The 15,938-nt window shown below is 40.8% G+C and overlaps 2 protein-coding genes across 4 annotated transcripts in view; one reads left to right on the forward strand and one right to left on the reverse strand.

Annotated features, from left to right (window-relative positions):
* Positions 1-353: 353 nt before the first annotated feature.
* LOC131368951 (core histone macro-H2A.1) lies at positions 354-11,630 on the reverse strand. 3 transcript variants are annotated; one of them, XM_058415210.1, is made up of 9 exons: positions 11,484-11,630; positions 10,729-10,919; positions 6,284-6,390; positions 5,941-6,123; positions 5,732-5,836; positions 3,452-3,542; positions 2,911-3,000; positions 2,011-2,185; positions 354-1,771 (listed from the first exon to the last, which is right to left on the reverse strand). In XM_058415210.1, the coding sequence occupies exons 2-9, from the start codon at positions 10,898-10,900 to the stop codon at positions 1,606-1,608; spliced, it is 1,089 nt and encodes a 362-aa protein (XP_058271193.1). In that variant the 5' UTR covers positions 10,901-10,919; positions 11,484-11,630; the 3' UTR covers positions 354-1,605. The 3 variants fall into 3 exon arrangements, with proteins under 3 accessions (XP_058271193.1, XP_058271195.1, XP_058271194.1); XM_058415212.1 differs by lacking the exon at positions 3,452-3,542 and adding an exon at positions 5,137-5,236; XM_058415211.1 differs by lacking the exons at positions 354-1,771; positions 3,452-3,542 and having other exon boundaries at positions 2,010-2,185.
* A 3,788-nt stretch (positions 11,631-15,418) lies between these two features.
* The window catches only part of faxdc2 (fatty acid hydroxylase domain containing 2), a 20,200-nt gene continuing 19,680 nt past the window's right edge, over positions 15,419-15,938 (forward strand). The window contains exons 1-2 of the mRNA XM_058415209.1: positions 15,419-15,518; positions 15,724-15,776. Of these exons, the coding sequence (XP_058271192.1) occupies positions 15,440-15,518; positions 15,724-15,776 (132 nt within the window). The 5' untranslated portion in view covers positions 15,419-15,439. The remainder of the gene's footprint in view (positions 15,519-15,723; positions 15,777-15,938) is intronic.

The raw sequence follows: 15,938 nt of genomic DNA on the forward strand, positions 1-15,938 counted from the left end.
CGGAGTTCCTGAGTTCTCTATTCACATGGATGTAGCGCCCTCTAGTGTCTGAAAAACACAGAAATATTTATGAATAACAATGGAAAGGGGGATTTTAAGAAAATGATGTGACGTCACACACCGAGGTTTTCTGTTTTACAACATGACGCATTTCTGAGTGCGAGTCGAGTAACCTCATGTTTAATTGGATGAGGAGAAATGGCCTGAAACAATTGGTTAATATTATTTTCATGCAATGTGACGTCATCAAACATCAGGAGACAGAAAGAAAATTAATTATGTCTGTTAGTTACTGAATTTAGATTTAAACATTAGTGAGTTTTCCTTCGAAGAAAGGCCTGGAGAACGAGGGATGACTGGAGAAAGGGTTTTATTAAAACATCGCTCATACATTTAATCTGTTTTACATTTTATAATTCTACTTAATCATCAGGGAAAGAAATCAGAACGTAGGAGAATTAAAGCTATGTCGCTATGTCACAAACACCAGTGTGTATCACACACACAAAATATCCACTGTCCGGAATGTCCCATCTACAAACCACCCCCCAAAGCCCCACCCCCTCACATTGCCTTGGACTGTTCCATATATATGACTCTCATTAGGTTGTGTTGCACAGTACTCATGTATGTTTTTGGCAAATCGGAATAAAAAGAATATAAATGTAAACATTTAATTATATTTAAAGTTTTATAATATTGCAGGGGCAACAACCATTCATCAACTTATAAAGTATTATAGCAGATTTATGTCATGTCAGTGTCACAGAAATCTGAGCAGTATGTACACAATCACAGCAACCCCAGTAACCTCTGTCTGATTAACCAGGTACTACTAACAACATTACACTGACTTTTACTTAGTGATCGGCTATCAGAACACTCCGTGTGTCCGGCGTATGAAACCACAGAAATGCTAATGAAGCTTTTTTATGAAGAATTTGTTAACAAGTTTGTGCCAGACAGAATATGAACATTTCCTTCATTGGTTGGTGTGTGTGTGTGTATGTGTGTGTGTGTGTGTACAGTCCACTCAGTCTCTAATAAATGACAGTCCTTCAGTGAGACAAGAAGACAAACACACCCGACCACCATCTCAACATAAAATCCACAAAAGAAACTCATTAAACATCTTTAAACTCTGATAAAAACACAGTCCCACATTAGTGCCCCAGATAAAGTCAAGATTCTTCATGTACTATTGTTACAGAATCATAAAATGTGTAAATATTAGTAATTCTTACTCATTTATTATCTAATCAGATTTAATTATCTAATGATTTTTACAAACAACACTAAAATTCATGCAACGTTAAAACCAGCCAAAAGAGCAGAGGAGTGAGCACTGAGCCCTGAGGAACACCGCAGTCTACACACACTGAGTAAACACTTAATCAAATTTTCAAGTGAACCAAATCACCAGGATATTTCAATCCAGCAGTGCAGGAAAACATCAGGATTTTTATTCTATCTGTTTGTTTTTTTTTTGGAAGAACCATCCAGAGGGAACTGCTCATTTTTCAGCATGGAGAGATCACATGACATCATCAGCATACCTGGGACTCTAATGTGGAGATCTATGTATAAAAACACATGGATAGAACTTTATTTGGTGTCGAGTTTGGCCATTTCCTGGACATAGATGCCAATGCTCTCACTGTCAAACAAGACGAAATAGACAGTCTTGATGGAGGACGACATGGTGGACACGAAGTAGCTGCTAATGGCTTTCAGGATGAGCTGAGCGGCCATCTGCTTCGGAAAATTGTTCCTACAAAACATACACAGGTCCCAAAACAGTTATATAGTCATTTCTGAGTCACATCACCAGACTACAGTGGGTTTAGAGATTAGATCTAGCCTTAATGCACTGTGAAGCACAGACAACGTGAATAGTGTGGTTTGGGTCACACTATGGTATTGGTATGCGGGTGGTTTGTTATTATGTTGGTAAGTTTGGCAGTGGGTGTAACAGTGGGCGTGGCAGTGGGTGTCGTGATGGTTTATTACCTGCCGCTGCCAATGGAGGGAAACGCCACAGACTTGAGTTTCTTTTCGTCAGCCAGGGCGAGGCAGTTCTTCACGGTTTTATCCAGCAGCTCCTCGCACTTGTCCGAGCCCCAGCCGGGACTGTTACAATGGATCACAAACTTGGCTGGAAGGCCATAACCCGACGTCATTGCCGCTGTGAGGGGGTAGAGCCAAACACATCATATGCAAATCTACAGCATCACAGACAGGCAGTGCTGACAGTGAACACTCTGGGAGGAGCAAGATCTTGCTAATTAAGGGAAACTTAGAGCAGCAGCATTTGACCGGGAGAGAGTCCACTCAGGAATCATATCTCTCCTGTTACTCATGGTCCCTAGTGCCCTACTTTCCTAGTTCTCTAGATCAATGAGGACTTGTTATCCCAGGTCACTGGTTCCCTAATACCATAGTTCCAGTTGAGGATGGGTTCCCTTTGGAGTCCCTCTCGAGGATTATTCCTCACCACCATTGCCTCTGGTCTGCTTCTTACCAATACCTTTATTTAAAAACTTTATATCAAGATTTCCCTGAAAGGAGATCCCAAGATCCCAGCCTGGCCTGATGCTGAGTTCTAGTTCACTTGTTTTCTAGTTCCTCGGGTTCAGGATTTAGCGGCACCATTAAATCTCCCCTAGCTGTGAGGCAGAAGACCCCAGGATAGATCAGGATTATCTAGATGTGGGAGGAGACTCTGTGGTCATGAGCTGCTGAAAACAAACAAAACAAGCTTTAAATTCTACACATTTCTGACCAACTGACTGTGTTCCATGCATGTGGTCAGCTTCCTGTCCGTGGTGTTTGATACGCATGCTGTATGAGGGATTAAAAAAGACTGCTATAAAGACAGAAAAGACCTGTAAGATTGGGAGGCAGCCTCACCTCCAGCCACCTCCAGAGGGCCGTTCTTCTTGCGCAGCTCCAACACGGCTTCACCAAACTCCTTCCCTGCCTTCTTCTCCAGCGCACTCCCTGAAACATCACATCATCACTCGTCCTGCTGTGACCAAAGCATCTCCAACTTACACACTGTATCCAGTGAATGACTGACAGGAGAATGGACCACTCAAACTTGAGTGGGTGGAGCTTAGACACAAAGCCATGCAATAAATTAAACCTGTGCCGTTGTCAACCTCTTAAGTGTGTCTCACCTACATCACAGTGCTGCAGTGCCTTCTGGGTATTTTCTTACAGTGATGTCATCTCACTAACACTCGAGATGATGCAGTAATTAAATGGCTCTTAAGATGAAACGAACACAGCCGTGTTAAAGACCGGACCGGAGTCCGTTTCCTACTTACGTGTAAATCTACACATTTATATTCACCTTGTTATTCCCTCCCTCCCTCTCTCTGGTGTAATTGGGATCATAAGGCAGGTGTGTGACTGTGTCTCAGGTGGAGGTGAAGGTGTGTTGCTTTACCTACTTCTCCACCTGTGTGGAAGGTGGAGTTGGTAGGATGAACGACAGCGTCACTGTTGATGGAGGAAATATCAGCTTGTACGACTTGCAGCTACAACAATGACAAACACACACACACACACAGGCAGATGACACGGTGTGAAACCTGATAATGATGATGATGAGCAGAGGGAGGAAGAGCGGGACAGCAGAACACCGGACACTTTAAGGAGGAAAGAGAAGCAATGAGGAGGAAAAGCCACATGAAGTAGCAACCAGATCTGAGATCGTCCTCATCGTCACAAACAATAAAGTGGACAACGTCCAGTTCAGTGTAACTCTCCACATGTTCATCATTTCTAATGTAGCTGCTTCATCCTCACTCTGCTGTGGAGGGGAGATTCTGCTTCAGAGAACTGTGACGTCTCGTTTAATTGGCTACGTTTGCATCTGTTTGTCTGAGTTTGGTGTGAGACTCAGATCTCAGATCCATGTGCACGAAGATGTTCATCATCACACCCACAGTGTTCCTCAGTAGAAAGAACAGAGACACTCATTTATCATGTGTCTGAATGAAAACAAAAGCAGGAAGTGGATTCAGGGCCTGTGCTGATTAATCCACTAACACTGCTGTGTGTGTGTGTGTGTAAAATCCACTAACACTGTGTGTCACTGGGGAGCCGTGCATTTCACACCTAGGCCTTCACTGGTGTCCTCCCTGAATTAATCCACCTCTATACCATCATCATGACGCCACGGCAATAGATACTAATCAACCGTTAAATAACAAAGTAAAAAAGAAATTAGTCTACAGTATTTCACACCTCACAAGGAATAGTCCATTTTATTATAAGTCCGCCTTGAAAGTGTATTTGTAAGGATGTCCGCGACCAAATCGATTTCTTCTCCTCTGTCAGCCATTGTGAATTAAAATATATATATATTTTATTTAGTTTGTGCGGTTCGCTGCCTCTGACTACTCCAATTATCCAATCAAAGGACGGGAAATTGCTGACGTAATCGTACGCCTGCTAGATGGCCCCAGTGACGCCAACTCCAAATCTGATTGGTTAATGGAACAGTTTCATTGCCACTTATTTTAAGCTCCGGGTGCCTGCACTATTGATTCTGAAGGCCTTAAGGCCGGGCGACACATGATGTCATCCACTGTCTGAAATATGATTGGATAAATACTCTTATCATAAATATACACTACTGGAAGCAGCGCAACCGAGAGAAAAGCTATGAAATGTAGAGAATAGACTACTGGGAATAATTTAATACACATTCATGGAAAAATATATTAAATATATTAAAATGCAAGTCAGTGATTCAGATCACTGCTGTTTAGGCCAGCAGAGAAGGACTTACTGCCCCTGATGGTCCACCACTGATGTGTGTGTGTGTGTGTTCTCAGAATGAATCCCATAATGCCATTCTCCACAACAGTCTGAAAAATAAAACCTTCTCTCCGACTCAGGATCTCAGTTACAGATGTGAGACAGCTGGATGATCATTCTCTCTATTAACTGCCAAAAGTGATGATAATCTGAGTGGCTAACATTAGCATTTATTAATTAGCTTGCTAGCTCCTATCACTGTTTAGTGAAGGACAAAATTATTTCATGTGTGGAGTAAAATCAGCACAGGCAGAGAGAGACAGGCACAGAGAGACAGGTGTGTTTCCAGCACAAGGATTTTCTCACCTAAATCATCTTTAAGGTCAATCTCAGCGTTAGTGGGATTAATGACACCTTCCACATCAAAACCAGCCAAATTACTGATCTCACTGTGAATCAGATTCAACTGCAGGAACAGCATGCAGACAGACAGGCAAAGAGACAGACAGGCAGGCAAGAAGACAAGTGAGGGACAGAGAGAGAGAGAGAGAGAGAGAGAGAGAGAGACAGAGAGAGAGACAGGGCAGTGAGCAAGGCGCTAAAGCAGAAGCTGATGAAAATCACAGTGAAATATTTCTTGTCTTATTTTTGCTCTTGAGAAGCTCCTCATGGTTACTGCGGTAACAGGAAAAGGTGACTGAAAACAACCAATCACAAATTTCCCTTTAGCACAACAAAATCCAAAAAAACATAAAAGATTAGACGCTGTGTTTATGTTTATATCATTACACGCACATGCACACACTTCAGCTCAGTGTTAGACCATTAACTATTTGATTGTGTGTTGAGGCGCGTGTTGAGGCGCGTGTTGAGGCGCGTGTTGAGGCGTGTGTGGAGCAGAACCGTGGGTTCTCCAGGAGCAGGGTGAGGAAGCAGTTTTCTGATCAGAACTGTTCTCTACCTTCTGTCCCAGGAAGAGGCTCTTAGAAGAAAGAATGGCGAAGCCCTCAGACGGAGAGTCGGTGGTGCTGTCTGCACTCACTGCTTTACTGCCATCACCACGCCTCTGTAACACACACACACACACACACACAATAATAACTATAATAACTGCTGTAGTCCCCTATTCCTGAAATGTTATTTTCAGCGTGTGTGTGTGTGTGTATGTACCTTCACTCTGGGGGACTTTTTGCTGGGTGTTTTTTTGGTGTTTGGTATTTTTTTGTTGGTCTTGGCCGGCGGAGGTGACGCCACAACCTCCAGTTTACCTTTAGAGCCTCGCTTCTTAGCGAGTAGTTCAGGGTGTATGTTGGGTAAAACTCCTCCTGCAGCGATTGTCACACTTTTCAGCAACTGAACACACACACACAATTTTGGGAGAGGAACACACTTTAAATACTAAAACTTTGTGAGTCGTGTGTGTGTGCATAGTGTTTCAGCTTAACATCATTATGTACTATGTTTAATACACACACACACACACACACACACAGCAGATGGACACTGTGTGTACCTGATTGAGCTCCTCATCGTTAGCGATGGCCAGCAGGATGTGCCGTGGAGTCACTCGACCTTTCTTATTATCACGAGCTGCGTTACCTGCTAACTCCAAAATTTCAGCTACAACACACATACACGCACACACCCACACACATTTACTATTAATAAAAACAATTATAATAAATTTAATAACAATGATTAAGAAATATATTTGCATGTGTATACAGGTGTGTGTATATATATGTGTGTGTGTGTGCGTATATGTGTATATTTGTGTATGTGTATATGTGTGTGTGTGTGTGTGTGTGTATGTGCGTATATGTGTGTAGATTTGTGTGTGTATATATATGTGTGTGTGTGTGTATGTGTGTATGTGCGTATATGTGTGTATGTGTATATATATGTGTGTGTGTGTGTGTGTGTGTGTGTGTGTGTGTGTGTGTGTGTATGTGTGTATGTGCGTATATGTGTGTAGATTTGTGTATGTGTATATATATGTGTGTATGTGTGTGTATATATCTGTATCTAGTAGGGATGCAACAATACAGTTAACCCACGGTTCAATATGTACCGCGGTTTTTACCCACGGTTTTGGGTTCGGTTCGGATGGCTTGGCAAATTAAAGGTTCTTTTCCATTATTCTTTGTTTAGGTGACAGGAACAGTAAGTATGTTAAGAAGAAAAAAACTGTTTTTAGTTGCAGTTCTCTTTATTTTACTTAAATGCAAAAAACCAATTGTACACATTCATAGTGTACTGAAAATAGTGAGATATAAAAATTAGCGCTTGTATGACTTTATTACGGGTTTGGACGGCGCTCTTTATTCCCAATCCGCTCTGTAATGACCAGTCACTGTGAGATAACTCTCTGTAATGACCAGTCACTGTGAGATAACTCTCTGTAATGACCACTCAGGGTGAGATAACTCTCTGTAATGACCAGTCACTGTGAGATAACTCTCTGTTGCCCCCGAGGTCCAGCTATCTGTTATTAGAGCAAGACTTTGTGCTTTAGCCGATTCAGTTTCGATTTTTTTGCATGTTTTCGGGGAAAAGTCTGTGTCAGTAGTGTGTAACGCGGTTCACTTTTATAAGTTTCTGAAAGCCCACATCACCGATCACAGAAAACGGCTGCAAATCTTTAGCAATTATTATATTATAATTATTTTTTGTCTCTCTGAACCAGTTGTGTCTGAATGCTGGAAGGGATCAGATAGGGGACTGTGGTGTTTTGGGTTCCTGTGTTACCTGCTCTGCCCTCCCGCTTCCACACAGTGATATCTCTGGGTGATGGAGCTGTAGATGTGTGGTCATGTTGAAGTATTTCCATGTCCGTATCTAACTCGTGTGGAACACTGCTTAAACACAGTCATGTTTTGTTTAGCGTTTTTGTTTCATCAGCATCATGGTCAACAACAAATGTCCCCACACCACAGATCTGAATCCCAGAGCTGCTTCCTCGTGTTCCTGTCTCACTTCACCTCTCTCCAGGGTTAGAGTGAAATCTGACACCAGCATCACAAGCATGGTCACCGCCCCTAACTTTAGCGCTCACTGATTGGATATTTACTCGCGGGGAGGCGTGTCTGTCTCAGCACGTAGACATACAGTACAGGCAAGGAGGAGGTACAGAGAGTAATAAACACACAGGAGGTACAGAGAGTAATAAACACACAGGAGGTACAGAGAGTAATAAACACACAGGAGGTACAGAGAGTAATAAACACACAGGAAGTACAGAGAGTAATAAACACACAGGAGGTACAGAGAGTAATAAACACACAGGAGGTACAGAGAGTAATAAACACACAGGAGGTATAGAGAGTAATAAACACACAGGAGGTATAGAGAGTAATAAACACACAGGAGGTACAGAGAGTAATAAACACACAGGAGGTACAGAGAGTAATAAACACACAGGAGGTACAGAGAGTAATAAACACACAGGAGGTACAGAGAGTAATAAACCACATGGTTATTAATATTTTAAGGAAAAACCGAAAAAACGCGGTTCACATACGCATATTGAACCGTGGAGATCGTACCGAACACTTCAATATTATATTGAGTATTGTGGCATCCCTAATTTGTATACGTGTGTGTATAATATATGTGTGTGTGTGTGTATACAGTGTTCAGTGTAAATGAGTACACCCCCCTTGAAAAGTAACATTTTAAACAGTATCTCAATAAACACAAAACAATTTCCAAAATTTCCAAAAGTTTAATATAACATCTGTTTATCTTATAACATGAAAGTAAAGTTAATAACATAACTTAGATTACACATTTTTCAGTTTTACTCAAATTGGGGTGATGCAAAAATGAGTACACCCTTACATCTAGTACTTTGTATGGCCTCCATGATTTTTAATGACAGCACCAAGTCTTCTAGGCATGAAATGAACAAGTTGGCATCATTTTGCAACATCTATCTTCTTCGCAGCTGAGTGCGAAGCGGCTGGGATGAGGATCAGCACCTCCAAATCCGTGGCCATGGTTCTCGACCAGAAAAAGGTGGTCTGTCCCCTTCAGGTTGGAGGGGTGCTCCTCCCTCAAGTGGAGTTTAAGTATCTCGGGGTTTTGTTTACGAGTGAGGGAAGGATGGAGCGTGAGATTGACATACGGATTGGTGCAGTGGCAGCAGCAATGCAGTCTATGTACTCGTTTGTTGTGGTGAAGAAGGAGCTGAGCCGAAAGGTGAAGCTCTCGATTTACCAGTCAATCTACGTTCCTACTCTTACTTATGGTCATGAGCTTTGGGTCATAACCGAAAGGACAAGATCCCGGATACAGGCGGCCGAAATGAAATTCCTTCGTAAGGTGGTGGGGCCTTCCCTTAGAGATAGGGTAAGGAGCTCTGTCACCCGGGAGGAGCTCGGAGTAGAGCTGCTGCTCCTCCACATTGAAAGGGGCCAGTTGAGGTGGCTTGGGCATCTGTTTCGGATGCCTCCAGAACGTCTCCCAGGGGAGGTGTTCCGCGCATGCCCCACCGGGAAGCGACCCCGGGGAAGACCCAGGACACGCTGGAGGGACTATGTCTCTCGGCTGACTTGGGAACGCCTTGGAATTCCCCCGGAAGAGTTGGATGAAGTGGCTAGGGAGAGGGAAGTTTGGGCATCCCTGCTTAGACTGCTGCCCCCACGACCCGGCTACGGATAAGTGGGAGACAATGACATGAATGAATGAATGAATGAATGAATGAATGAATGAATCTTTTTCCATTCTTCAATAAGGACCTCTTTTAGAGACTGGATGCTGGATGGAGAGTGATGCTCAACTTGTCTCTTCAGAATTCCCCATAGGTGTTTGATTGGGTTCAGATCAGGAGACATACTTGGCCACTGAATCACTTTCACCCTGTTCTTCTTCAGAAATCCAACAGTGGTTTTAGTTGTGTTTTTAGGATCATTGTCATGTTGGAAAAGTGCACAATGACCAAGGGCACGGAGTGATGGTCTTTCAGTATAAAGCAGTACATCTGTGAATTCAATGAAATGCAGCTCCCCGACACCAGCAGCACTCATGCAGCCCCCATAAGGACACTGCCACCACCATGTTTCACTGTAGGCACCATGCATTTTTCTTTGTATTCCTCACCTTTGTGACAGTTTTGAAGCCATCAGTTCCAAAAACATTTATTTTGGTCTCATCACTCCAGAGTATAGAGTCCCAGCAGTCTTCATCTTTGTCAGCATGGGCCCTGGCAAACTCTAGGTGGGCTTTTTTGTGCCTGGGTTTTAGGAGAGGCTTCTTTGGTGGACGGCACCCATGCATGCCATTCCTCTGCAGTGTACGCTGTACTGTGTCACAGGAAACACTCACCCCAGTCTGGCTTTCTACTTCTTTAGATAACTGCAGTGAACTCTCATGCCGATTTTCTTCAACCCTTCTCATCAGAAGACGTTCCTGTCGAGGTGTTAGCTTCCGTGGAAGACCTGGACGTCTCTGTGAGATGGTTGCAGTTCCATCTTTTTAAATGTTTGTACCACTTTTCCTACAGTATTCTGACTGATAAGTAAAACTTTGCTGATCTTCTTGTAGCCTTCACCTTTGTGGTGTAAAGAAATGACTATATCTTGTGACATTTCTATTCCATGTGGTACCATTGCTGACAGCATGAAATGGGAAGGGGTTTTTCTTTAAGTAACACCCTTTTATAATCCACTGTCTGCTGGACACCTGTGGAATGAACAATTAGACTGACCTTTGAAAAAGTTAATTAAATTTAAAAGTTATATTATTAACCTTACTTTCATGTTCTAAGTTAAACAGATGTTATATTAAACTTAGTCTTGTCGACATTTTGGAGATTGTTTCTGTGTTCATTGAGATACTGTTTAAAATGGTACTTTTCAAAGGGGGTGTACTCATTTACACTGAACACTGTGTGTGTGTATATGTGTGTGTGTTTATGTGTATTTATGTGTGTGTGTGTGTGTGTGTATATGTGTGTACCTGTGAGGTACTCCAGCACTGCAGCGAGGTAAACGGGCGCTCCGACCCCGATGCGGTATTTGGGGAGGTTGTGTTTGATGTACCTCAGCATTCGGCCCACTGGGAAAATCACTCCTGCTCGCACCGAGCGAGACGTCTTCGTCAACTTCTTCTTCCCTCCTCGACTCGACATGGTTGCACAACGTGCTGATCTACACACATATACACACACACAGTGTATGTGATCAGTATGGGGTAATGTTAACATTTGGTTATTATTTCTCACAGTCAGTAATGTTTTAAAATATCTAAATAAACTTCCCACTCCTCATGATGCAACTGGTTTATTTTATAACTTTATTTCAGCAGTAATGAGCGTGTGGTCAGTGAGGCAGCTGACATCAAGATTATTGATAAGTGAGTTTAGAGGTGATCAGGGGATTAGGCGCATGCGCAGATCAGCTGTTTCGTTTTTACATCACTCTTAATAAAAATGAAATTAAACTCCCATACACACACACACACACACACACAGACAGACACACGCGCGCGCACACACACACACACACACACAGACAGACAGACACACGCGCACACACACACACACACACACACACACACACAGACAGACAGACAGACAGACAGACAGGCGCGCACACACACACACACAACATAAACACAGACACGGTTTTAAACGACGATTCACGCGCGAGTAATAAATCAACCAAGTGATTAATCAATCAGTCTGAATATGAAATCAGACAGTGAGTACTTACAGCACGCGCACAGTCTCTCTCTCTCTCTCTCTCTCTCTCTCTCTCTCACACACACACACACACACACACACACAGTGACAGGAAGAGATCCTGACAGGACCGAGACAGGAACAAGTCTAGGAAATGTCCTCCACACCCACAATGCACTGCGCATCAGCTGACTGCAGCCCATTTCCGGATAAACAGGAAGACCAGAACATTTGCTCAGAACCAGTTTATTTATTAAGTAAAGGTTTTAATTTATATTTCTCCTCTTTTCTCTTACAGCTTACCTAAAATCATGAAAAGCTTTTTTTTCCTTTTCTGTGTCTCAGGTCAAATTTACAGATTTCATCTTCCATAATCTTCCATTTATTTATTTATTTATTGTTTGTTTGTTTGTTTGTTTGTTCTGAGCTTATCAGCAGTATAAGCTTTTTTTATATTTTGTTTTTATTTAGCATTTATTTAAGTACAATCATACAGCGTTTTTTGTAAAGAAACTATAAACATCCAGGGTGAGAACGTGTCCTAAATCAGTTCCATCCGAAATAATCTCAAATGACCTTCATTATTTATATAGACATTAAACAGAGTACATGCATATTCACAAATATCTATCTATCTATCTATCTATCTATCTATCTATCTATCTATCTATCTATCTATATATATATATATATATACAAACATATATTATGGACATATATCTATCTCTCTATTGATTAGCTTTTATTATTATTTATAACAATAAAATCAGGCCTTCTTTCTGATACATATTCAGCCCATTTCCTCAATTTACCCAGAAATGCGTCCTTCTTTAAATTGACCAGAAAAGTGATCTTTTCCATCATATAAATCTCTATAGTCAAATCTATCCAATTATCTAATGTCGGTCTCTCTTGTTTTAACCATTTACATGTGATTGCTTTCTTGCTAGCTGCCATAAGCACACACATCAGGTATTTATTATCTGCTGTTACTGTTTCTGGATATACACAGCCAAAATACAGCAATTTGCTTTCTAGAGTTATGTTTCTTCTAAAAATATATTTAAGAGCCTCCTGTATTTTTTTCCAGTATTCTTGTATATGTGGGCATTCCCAAAATATGTGATAATGATTTGATTCATTACATCCACAGTTTCGCCAACATTTTGAGAAATATTACTGAATTTGGCCATTTGAACTGGTGTTTTAATATATCTAATAATATTTTTCCAACAGTATTCCTTCCAATTTAATGAGCTAGTTGATTTCCACTGAAATTTCCATATATTTGACCACTCCTCATCAGTAAAATTTATTCCACATTCTGTCCTCCATTTCTTTTTGACATAGGTTGTAGAGTGTTTTTTCATATTTCCCAAACTCTTGTATATTTGAGGAACAATTTTATGTCTAATACCTGACGTGTATGCCCTCTTAAGCAGGTCTATCAGTGGATTCAAATTATCTTCAAGTTTTCCTTTTATTTCCTGATCATAATAATTACGAATCTGTAGGTATCTGTAAAAATCCTGATTTTCTAGAGAAAACTTTTCTTTTAATAGTTGAAAGTTTAAAATTTCACCTTTTTCAATGATGGTACAAAAACAAGTAATTCCCTTATTTGCCCATAATTTAAATCTGTTATCCAACCTGTTTGGGGTGAAGTCTGAATCATAAGCAAACCATTTCAAAACTGTACTGTGTTTCAACAAATCATATTCCCTTATAACTGTTGCCCAAACATTTAGAGTAAGTTTTGTCCATGGGTCTTCTATGATTTCTATATATTGTCGTAATTACTGACTGTTAATATGGCTTGTATAGGGATATTTTTTGTAATACCATTTTCCACATACTTCCACGGAGCATGATAATGTGGGTCACACCAATTCACCACTGTCTTAATTTGTGCTGCTATGTAATAATCTTTTAGTGAAGGAAGAGCTCACCCTCCTTTATCCTTTGGCAACTGCAAGGTTTTAAAATGTACTCTGGGCTTTTTCCCCTGCCAAATAAATCACGAAATCATTTTATAAGATTCTATTAATTGTTTTGCAGCTAATTCTACAGGTAAACATTGGAATAGAATTCGAATTTTGGTAATATGTTCATTTTAATTGCTTCAATCCTTGAACTGAAACTGAAAAAGGGGATTAAATCCCATCTGGTTAGATCTTCTCTAATTTTTACAGTTAGTGGACCGAAATTCTTCCTTTGTATTTTTCCTATATCTTTTGTCAGATGAATGCCTAAGTATTTGAAGGATTTTGTACGCCATTTTAACAAGAATGTATTTTTAATATTTGCAGGGGGTTATAATTGTAGTATAAGCTTTTTTAAGCTCTCAGGCAGTGTTGGGACTCAAACTCATGACCTTCCTCTCACTCGCTCAGAACATTAAACACACTGTATAACAGAGAAGACTTGGGTTCTTCACTCAGTTCATTAGGATTATAAACTGAAGGTCAGGGAGTATTTCATTCTGGACCAACACACCAGGAACTGGAGAACCACATCATCTTATGAAGTCCACCCAGTAACCCACCCAGTAAGTCCTGCCTCTGTCCAGCTGTGCAGGTTCTAAGGCTCTAGCCACTGAGGGTTCTGTAGTGTCCCTCTGGTAAGAACCCTGTTACACTGGTAACTGTATTAACCTCAGACTGAGCTTCTAGCAAAACCCCTTTAATGAGATTAGAACCCATCCCCTCGTGTTTCTGTACCAGCACTACACTAGATGTCAGTAAAGGACCGAATGAAGCAGAACCGGGTTCTTCCCAACCATAGAAGGGTGGGCAGACAGATATCCCAGAGCAATTTTTGGGGGTGGGGTTGAGGAGATAGATACTCTGTAAAATTCAACTAATTAAATGATTGAATAGCAAAAATATTGTTGTATTAATATTCTTGCATGGGCTTGGTTAAGAACATAGAAGACATATTAAGTAAATATAAGCACAAATATGTTTTTAAAATGTTAAATGAAGGGTTATTTTCAACATTCAGAATGGCTAATGACAGGGGTAATAAGCACAAATTCAGGCAATATTATAATCTTTTAAAAGTTGGAGTGAAGTTTGGGCCAACTAAAAATTATCGAAGTAATATTTTGAAGAGAGAAATTGAGTAAACATTTTTAAAAACTAGCTGATAGATAGATAGATAGATAGATAGATAGATAGATAGATAGATAGATAGATAGATAGATAGATAGATTTTTTTTAGTTTTAGTTTTATTTATTTTTAGTTTTATAGTTTTAGTTTATTATGGGCATTGTTGTTGGAGCCACTAACAGGCTTTTTTAAAGGCACCAAAAATCGATGCATTGCATTTGGAAGCAAATATTTCCACACTTGATGAATTGAGTGACTCTGTGACTCTCTGTGACTCTCTGTGACTCTGTGACTCTGTGTGTCAGCTTCTCTGTAATCCCTGACAGACCGACATGCCGCCTCGCCTCGCGACTGTAGACCGCGCTGTTACTTACAGCCAATCAAAGACCTCTTCTTCAAACTTCTTAACACAGAGCCCACCTCAGACTGCTTTTATCAAATCACAAATCGTACAAAAGAAAATAAAAACGTATTTGTATACCGCTGTTTTTACCAAATTTTGTTTGGGTGGGCAAGACAGACGTTTGTGTGGGCTCAGCCCACCCCTGCCCATGCCTAGAGCCGGCCCTGCACAGAACAGCAAGTACTTTATTAATTTATGATAAATATGTTATTGTATGAAATATTTTTTTAAAAATTATAGAAGAGGGTGATGTTTCCCACAGCACGGTCTGTTGGACAGGTGAATATCAACCTTTCCAGTGTCCGGCGCGATGACGTAACACCGGTTACATTTCCTATAACTAAACACCACTGAGTTTATCTGTGTGATCTTCCTATAATATCTGTATCTGCTGTGGAGAGGAGTTGATCAGGAGAAGCGAATCGGAGTCCATCTGCGTCACCTGACCCTGAACGGACTAACGAGAGTGCAGCATGACGTCACGCGGCCAGCAAAACTTCCGGGAGGAGAGAGAGAGAGAGAGAGAGAGAGAGAGCTGCAGCGGATATCAATGTGAGTTTAACTCTTCATCATTTACTTATTTAAATAAAGTTTATAATGTAGGAATCATTTATAAAGCGGCTAAAACTATAAACTAACAAACCCCGCAGCAGACCACTCTCTCTCTCTCTCTCTCTCTCTCTCTCTCTCTCTCTTCTTTTTATTAGTGTATATAATGTTGAGTATTATCAGTAAAGTCAGTGATATGTTCATGCAGCTGATGCTAAAGTCATGAGAGCTTCATCATTATCCAGGATGAAGAGTGTGCAGGTGAGAATACTCCTGAAACACTCATAAATGCATTATAACTGTCTTATAAACAGCTGTAGTATAAAGGGATTATAACTGTGTTATAAAAAGCTGTAGTGTTCAGTGTGTATTCCTCAGTGAGGTCAGCAGATCTGCCGCTTATTAAAGATTTATTTAATAACT

The sequence above is a fragment of the Hemibagrus wyckioides genome, linkage group LG18, assembly GCF_019097595.1.
Source record: "Hemibagrus wyckioides isolate EC202008001 linkage group LG18, SWU_Hwy_1.0, whole genome shotgun sequence".
Lineage (NCBI taxonomy): Eukaryota > Metazoa > Chordata > Actinopteri > Siluriformes > Bagridae > Hemibagrus > Hemibagrus wyckioides.

What these genes read in the sequence shown, in the direction of transcription:
- LOC131368951 (XM_058415212.1), bottom strand. Translation starts at nt 10,900, where the DNA reads ATGTCGAGTCGAGGAGGGAAGAAGAAGTTGACGAAGACGTCTCGCTCG. An exon ending in AGTGCTGGAGTACCTCACAG is followed by an intron (nt 6,391 to 10,728) that starts GTACACACATAT and finishes TGTGTGTTGTAG; the next exon opens with CTGAAATTTTGGAGTTAGCA. An exon ending in CCCTCCATTGGCAGCGGCAG is followed by an intron (nt 1,772 to 2,010) that starts GTAATAAACCAT and finishes TATGTTTTGTAG; the next exon opens with GAACAATTTTCCGAAGCAGA.